The sequence below is a fragment of the Cucurbita pepo genome, unplaced genomic scaffold (genome assembly GCF_002806865.2).
Source record: "Cucurbita pepo subsp. pepo cultivar mu-cu-16 unplaced genomic scaffold, ASM280686v2 Cp4.1_scaffold000649, whole genome shotgun sequence".
NCBI classification, from domain to species: Eukaryota; Viridiplantae; Streptophyta; class Magnoliopsida; order Cucurbitales; family Cucurbitaceae; genus Cucurbita; species Cucurbita pepo.
Window position 1 is genome coordinate 1 of NW_019646873.1, and position 8,171 is coordinate 8,171.

The window sequence follows — 8,171 nt, forward strand, 5'->3', positions numbered from 1 at the left end:
TTTGAGGAGATCTTTAGATTCACCCTACAATAATTTACCTTAACTTTCAACTTTTAGAAAATATAACTATTGTTATACATAAATAAAATTTATTTTCATCCCTTCGTAGTTGACTTTTCTAAAATTGATTATTTTTATGTTTTGTTCGATTGACTTTAGAAAGTAATTAAATAAAGTCAAGTTGTAATATGTTTTAGTGGGCACAAACCTACCTTCATAAAATAGTTTAAATTTATAGGGAGATCAAACCTTAAAAGAATTAATAATTCTAGGTATAAATTTGTGTGTAACAAAATCATTTTAATATATAATAAACTTTTAACTAATTTAATTTTTATTTTACAGTGTTTATAGACTTTAATTTATAAAAATAAAAAATAAAAAAAAATATTTTGTCATATTTGACTTTTAAATAATGGAGGTTTCATGTCTTCGTTATTTTTGTTCTTATTTTATTAAAAAAAAAATGTTTTTTTTCATTTAACATTTGTTTATCAAATATCCATTTCAACCCATTTATATATCAATAAACTAATTAAAAATTCTAAAATATTAAATGATAAATTAATAGAAATTTACATTCAATTTTGATTAATCTATTACTATAAAGGCTACATTATTAAAAAATTTAAAATATAAAAATTAAATGGTTATAAATTAAATTTGAAGGATTAAATTATTATAAAGCGAAACTAAATTATTATTTTTATAAAAAATTTAGCATTAAAAATGAAATTTAAGCTAAGATAAATCCCCATAGAGTGATGACAAAATATTGCTGATTAGTTGAAAGTTGAAAGCATGATTTTCTGTGGATTATTTCTTCTATTTTATTTCTGTTCTACATTTTTCGTCTCTAATAGACTTTTGGATTTTTCTTGTAGAGATCAACCCAATGGGAAAGGTTCCCGCCATTGTTGATGGAAGATTTAAGCTGTTCGAGAGGTAACGAAAGATTTATATTGGAACATTTTTGGATATTGTTATCCACCTAGAGTTGGGGGGTTGGAAATATCATCATACTCGTTTGCGTAAATTATTTTCTAGATTTATGCTTGCCCTTGTGGATCCTCTGCTTTAAATATCTACTTTGATATTCATCTCTTCAACTCTGCAATTTTTGATAAACAATGCACAGCTATTACTTCCTTTTAAGATGTGTTTTCCTTATCACATCACTTTTCTAGTTCAATTGAGGCTACGATGTGCTTTATATTCTCGTAACCGAGCTTTTCATTGCCTCGATTGACGCTTACAGTAATATCTAGGTTATCACAGCACTTTTTGCAACTTCTGTGTAGGCAGCCACAAGCCTGCTTCCCCAATTTTGATTCAGCTATTATGTTGTTTTTAATATTGTGTATTGTTTCATTTTGTTTTGGCAGTCATGCTATTCTTATCTATCTTTCTTGTGCGTTTCCTGGTGTGGCAGATCACTGGTAAGTGGTTTCTCATTTCTCCTATTGTTCTGCAGCTTTCTTGATTAATATGAATGGCTTCCATATGTGTTGGAGACTTGTCCTGCTTTAGTATGCGTGATTTTAGTGTATCTTTTTTTTTTTAAACGTTCTTCTTTTCCTAATTTATTGTCCAACAAACGGAAGGGCTGATAGATTTGCTTTCTGTTGGTTTTTGGTTTCATGGTTCCTTTATTGTTTTGATTTCTGATCTTAAAGAGGAAGTAGTTTAGTACTTAGTTGAACCTAACAACTTGGTTCTAAACGGTATTGCCGAGTTCATCAATCTGCTCATGCATATCTTCAATTCTTTAGCACCCCTGATTGTAAGAGCAATTTTAGTATGCTCAGGTCTTGTAACAGATATCTGTTCATGTTACTAGGTATCCAGCTGATCTTTCCAGGAGGGCTAAAATTCATTCAGTTCTGGATTGGCATCATTCTAATTTACGCCGTGGTTCAGGTATGTTAAAGATGTTCTTTCTTTCTGATAATTCTAAATGCAATCCAACTTCTTAGTACTTGTTTCTTATTCATATAGATAGCAGAGAAGTATGGCACTGTTTTATCTTTTCAAACGAGCAATGACTTATTTTGCCCTTCGCCTTTATCTTTTTCAGCTCTTCTTGTATTCAATACTGTTCTAGCACCTTTGTTTGGACGTACTCCAGATCCTCAAGTAGCTTCTGAAGCTGAGATGCTTTTATCCAAGTCGCTTTCGAAAATCGAGTCGGTTTGGCTGAAGGGGAATGGGAAGTTTTTGCTGGGTGGCTTTAAACCCTCCATAGCTGATCTTAGCTTGGTTTGTGAAATTACGCAACTACAGGTACACTGGTTCTAATTACGTTTAGGGCTGAACTTATTGTCTTCCCCCCTAATTTAGTTTTCACTAGTTCTAATTGTGTCATGGACTTGTTGAAATGCAGCTTTTGGATGAGAAGGATCGGAATCGTATTCTGGGTCCGCACCTGAAAGTGAGGGAGTGGATTGAGAATACTAGAAATGCTACGAACCCGCAATTTGATGAGGTTCATAGGCCTCTCTACAAGCTCAAGACAGACCTTATAAAGCAGGGCGTAGAGAAATTTACTTCAAAGATGTGAAGCTACTTAACTATCACATTGTGCTTTGGTTGGTTAACTTGTAGTTAAATGAGGCTATGGACTATTTAGAATTAGTTTCCAAACCTCAAGAGCTGAAGTAAACTTTGAGAACCATATAGATATCAAACAAAAAAAATGTATTCAAACCAAAACTATGTATATATATATAAGAGAAATATGTATTTTTAGTCATAGACGAACATGTTCATGAAACCTCCTTGATGCTTCAATAACTATTTCAAGATTAGGGGCTTCCTTCCTGAATAATCTGATGCATTTATGCCCGAACCTCATCTGCTCTGATACTCATAGCATTTACAATAACAGAAAGAAACTCAAACTAGAAAAAGAAAAAGTGTTACATTTCTGTGTGTATATATATATATTTTTATATATCTGATCATCTATGTGTTAGCTTGAACCTCATCTATGAAGAAAGTGCAAGTTCAGCCCAAGCAAGTGAAGATGCCTTCAACTCAACAGAGACCGTGGTGTCAATTCTGGTCTCTAACATGTTGCACAAGTCCTTCATACAAACCAGCATCGCAGGTTGTGGATGAATGCAAAGATTTACCACCTCACATATCGCCCTCAGATCTTCATCAGCAAAATGCTTCACTTCGGGGTCTACTAAGCAAGACATTGCGTCGGGCGATCCGAGGAATTCCTTGGCCTGATTAGAAAGAAAAGGCTAATTTTTAGTTTTTCTGCCCAGTAGAATCAATGGTTCAACATTATTGTAACAACAAAGTTTGTGTCAAAAAGCTCAAAGATAAGTGAGTTTCTCACCCAGTCCACCAAGCATTCTTTGTCCTTACAGTATGGAGGTCTCCCACTGACTACTTCCAGTAAAAGAATACCGAATGCGTAGATGTTACTTTCGATGTCGAGATGACGTGGTTCAAGAGAATTTGGGAGAATACATTGATTGACTTGGCTTCCAATGGATCCCGAGTTCTTTTCGGACCTTGAAAGAATGGTCTTCCAGCTTTCAAAGTCAACCAGCTGCAGTTGAAGCCAAGATTCAAGGGTTATAAAAGATTCTTTTGTAAGATTGGATTTAAAAAGACACATTTCAGGGGGTTTGTATTATGGCAAACCTTGGGTGAAAAATCATCTGTAAGATAAACAGCACCAGAATTCAACTCTGATATAGTAAATGGTGGTTGAAGTTCACTATGAAGATACTTCAGTCCGCGGGCAATGCCTAAAATAATATTCATTCGTCGTGTCCAGGATAAACAACCTTCTCCATCTGGAGGCAGACAAATAATCAAATGGTATTCAAAGAGAAAGTAATGAGCTGGGTAAAGGAGTTCAAAAGAGAAACTCTACTTACAATGAAGGTGTTCATACAATGTTCCATTTGATGCATACTCAAAAACCAGCATCCTTGTAAATGGACTGCTTTCTTTACAATACCCTAGCAACTTTCCTACATTCTCATGATTTAGCCTGGCTAGATCTGCCACCTGAAGGGGAATTGAACAAAAACAACCACTTAATTGTTTATACACCAGGGTTCAAACGTCTTCCAAAATGAATACTTACCTCTCGCTGAAAATAGAGCTCGAGATAGTCGGTCCAGTTATCTTCTTTAATGCATATTGAGATAACAGCAATCTCAGGTCCACCTTTCATGGTGCCTTTGTATACCAAACTGTCTGGTGAGGAGCCAATAATATTACTGAAATCTTCACAGGCTACTTCAAGATCTTGCCTGCTGATGCTTGGTACATCTTTCAGCATCTCAGTGTCTATCAATAAATAACAAAAGCTTAGGCAAACATCATATACGATAAGTACAACGATGTGAAGAAATTAAGGTTACGAAACGAACCAATGTAAAGAGTAACATGATCCTTCCCACTTGAGGATTTCTTCCATGGGATGATGATCGAGGATTTTCCGTTGCATTTTCGAAGAGAAGTGATCAAAGCGACTATAAATAGAGAACCTGTCGTGACTCCAGTGATGATTTTGAGGGTTAGAAGCCAAGAAGGTTTTGAAGTCTTTTGGTGCTTGGAATCATGCTGAACGGGTATGTGCTTTGAGTTGCCTCCTGAGTGTGATCTAGCAGGTGGAGCAACACCACCTGCAACAGACATTGTAATCACAAACTTGAGTGACCAGAATTCATTTGTCAATAGCTATTGGTGATGGCCATTTAATCATAGAAAGTCTAGCAAATGAAATAGTTGCATATTTGGGTGTTCAAATCCAAGACCTTGGCATTGATATATCAAACCTGGGCCCGCCACAAACTATTCCCTATGGGGCACTTCCCCTTGTAGCTCAGAGACCAAAACATAATGGATTAACAACTTACAATCAACACGAGCGGAAATAGTTGCATATCTGTGTGTTCTTCAAAATATTGGTTTACTAAATTTAGTTAACATATACTTAAGCAAACAACTAGAAGCCTATAGCTTGTTCATCCATATCTATATACGCATACATAAAGACAGTAAGAAACAAGGTCAATCATACCACACTGAGCTGCAGTTCGCTGTTTAGGATCATTGTATTGAAGGCAATTTCCTCGAAAACTTGACCTGCACCGAATGTAATCAGCAGAAGTTAAGGAATGGAATGAATATGATCCAAGATGAAAGAAAAACAAGATATGTGTTACCTTGGAAGATAATCCAAGCACTTGGGTATTTTCCCAACGAAGAAATTGTATGAAAAATCTGCGAACTTAAGCTCAGTTGAGTGACAGAAGCCAGTTGGATTTGAAGCATACCTGAAACGTAATGATAAGAAGGTACCTAAAACCTTGAATTGAGTTCTAAAGCAGGGTTTCTTCAGTCATTTAAGAAGCCCCTCAAACTTTGAAAGGGAAACAAATATTTAAGAACGAACAGGGAACCTTTGCAACATCATCATGATCTCAACATAATGAACATAAACAAAACAAACTCACCGCTAGTAGACATTGTCCGCTTTGACCCGTTATATATCGTCGTCAACCTCACAATTTTAAAACGCGTCTGATGGGGAGAGGTTTCCACACCCTTATAAGAAATGTTTCGTTCTCCTCTCCAACTAATGTGGGATCTCACAATCCACCCCTCTTGGGTTGGTGTTTGGCTCTAATACCATTTGTAACAGCCCAAGCCCACTACTAGCAGATATTGTCACCCGTTATGTATTGTCGTAGCCTCACAGTTTTAAAACGATTTTGCTAGGGAGAGGTTTTCACACCCTTATAAGGAATGTTTGTTCTCCTCTCCAACCGACGTGAGATCTCACACAAACTTTCTGGTGTTAATCACAACTCTGGACATTGAATTAGAATCACTTCGAATTACTTCACAATTTATAACTCAAGTGTACTTATGCTCATAAGCCAAATGGGGAGCATTCATCTAGTAATACTGTCGATTATGGCTATTAACCACAAACTTATGGTGCATACTATCCCAACTGCTTACCACTAGACATGCAAATACTTACATTCTATGCATATTGGACGTATACGCTGAATTGTCGCCACCAGGAATGGGTCCTTGAAGTTTGTTCCTATCCAACCTAAGTTCTCTGAGGTATCTCAATTTTCCCAGCTCAGGGGGTATCCTCCCAGTCAATCCGTTTGATCCCAAGTTGCTGCAATGACAAAGAGGAAACCAAGAACAGTAAGAAAAAGTTCGTGAAGAAGCAAATTCAAAGCTAAATCAGAAGAAAAACAGAGTCATTTGCTTTCACATTTTCAGGACATCTGTTAAACTCCCAATCTCTGAAGGGATCGGGCCAGAGAGTTGATTCGTCCCCAAATCAAGAACCTTAAGTTTCTTTAATAACCCCAGCTCCTTTGGTATTGTACCCAACAGATTGTTGCCATGAAGATACAGTTCTTGCAGGAAGCTGAGTTGACCCAAGCTTGGTGCTAGAGATCCTTTCAGCAACGCCCCAGAAATGTCACTACAACATCAAACCCAACGCAGTGCGGTAGATTTAAGCTATAATAGATGAACAAGAGCAAAAGAAAAGAAAAAGAGCCACAAAACATAAGAAACGTACTTACAGCTTTATAACATGGCCTCCATCCGGAGAACAGGCAATGCCAGACCAGTTACAAGGATTTTCAGCTTGTAAATTCCAACTTACAAAAATTCGTTTTGGGTCTTCATATATTTGTTCTTTGAAGGTTTTAAGAGCCGACGCTGAAGAAAAAAATGGAAAACCAAGAACATCCCAAACATAAGTCTACGAGTTCCTTCTCTCTGCTTAGCATATTGATAGAACTTGAACCAGATAAAGAAACATCACTAAGCAAATAGAGGAAAATTTGATCTAAAAGCAGAATTAGAAGCATGATTTGACCAAGATCCGGATCCCACTACTAGAACTCCGCATCACTTCACAACACAGGATTTGCTCAGAGCTGTTTATTTCCACTTACCATTTCTGAACCGACTGTTTTTTATGAAGTCAATTCTAAGACAAAACTAAGCATATTATCTCTTGAAATTGCCCAACTCAACAAATTTATAAAATATGCCCTGAAAAGATCAAGATCTAGCAGAGAATAAGATCATCTACCTTCATTCGATGCAAACGAATCACTAGTCACAATCAGAACTGCAGAGATCAGACAGAAAATGTGAACAGAAGCAAAATGTCCCATTCTCTCTCAGTTTTCCCAAAGAAGAACAAAACCCAGATAGCTCAATGAACCCGCATTGCCCAAAGAAACGAAAGAAACCCAAAACAAAATGATGAAGAAGGCGGAAACAGCAGAAGGAAATCGGGTAAATAGGAGATGTAGTAGTAGTTCCTATCAGTAAAATAGCTCTGCATTCTCCCACTCCCAGATCCTACTAACACAGTAATCTACTAATCTCCAATATTACGAGAAAATGGGTCGATTCTGAAACTCAATTAGTACACTAATCAAGTGAGATGAAACCCAGAAGAGCGAAGACTTCATTACTCGCAAAAACTAGAGAAAAAGAGGGTAAGTTTTGAAAAATGAAGAACCCTTAAGTTAAGCGCTCAAACTTGGATTGAAAGAGAGGTTTGGGGGAACAGTAAAAGAGGGAGAAGAAAAGGAAATGGGTTGCGAAAATGGAAGAAAGGAAAGCGATAGATAGGATTAAAGTGGGAAATGAGATTGAGAATGTTGCCCTGCAACTTTTGGGAGCCAAATCTGGAGGTTTCGGCAGCTGCCCACCTTGATTCGGCTGTTCCTATTTGCTTTATCTTTAAAACGAAACCACGGTGGTTCAGATTCTTCTTCTTCTTCTTCTTCTTCTTCTTCTTCTTCTTCTTGCATCCATGTGGTTGGTTCGGCTTGGAATTGGATGGTACACAAAAACATCATCTTCTTTTAACTATATTTTGCTAATCATTGAATTACAACTGAGATTTGTTTAATCTTCTTCCCTTAATTATTTCTTATGGAATTTTCTTTTTTTCCATTATCCTTTTTACTACCCACCTTCTATATCATTTTTTTTAATATTTTATAAATTTCATGATATATTTTAACTAAATGAAAGTATTTTTTTAAAAGCTAATTTTTTAAAATAACAAATTTATGATAATCAAATGTGAATTATAATATTTAAAAAAAATGTTTAATAATAAATCGTACGTGCCAATT

At 36.0% G+C, this 8,171-nt stretch overlaps 2 protein-coding genes across 2 annotated transcripts; one reads left to right on the forward strand and one right to left on the reverse strand.

Annotated features, from left to right (window-relative positions):
- Nucleotides 1-805: 805 nt before the first annotated feature.
- On the forward strand, nucleotides 806-2,752 carry LOC111785695 (glutathione S-transferase T1-like; the record flags this gene model as incomplete). The annotated part of the gene is made up of 5 exons (XM_023666077.1): nucleotides 806-945; nucleotides 1,386-1,439; nucleotides 1,841-1,920; nucleotides 2,078-2,283; nucleotides 2,384-2,752. Coding segments are annotated over 5 exons (657 nt in total), but the record flags the coding sequence as incomplete, so codon positions are not given.
- On the reverse strand, nucleotides 2,701-7,876 carry LOC111785696 (probable LRR receptor-like serine/threonine-protein kinase At1g63430). Its single transcript, XM_023666078.1, has 12 exons — nucleotides 7,109-7,876; nucleotides 6,591-6,729; nucleotides 6,272-6,487; nucleotides 6,023-6,172; nucleotides 5,199-5,309; nucleotides 5,054-5,118; nucleotides 4,401-4,655; nucleotides 4,112-4,317; nucleotides 3,900-4,032; nucleotides 3,661-3,815; nucleotides 3,350-3,565; nucleotides 2,701-3,233 (listed from the first exon to the last, which is right to left on the reverse strand). Exons 1-12 carry the CDS (start codon nucleotides 7,191-7,193, stop codon nucleotides 2,988-2,990), a joined length of 1,977 nt encoding a protein of 658 aa, XP_023521846.1. The 5' UTR covers nucleotides 7,194-7,876; the 3' UTR covers nucleotides 2,701-2,987.
- Nucleotides 7,877-8,171: the final 295 nt, after the last annotated feature.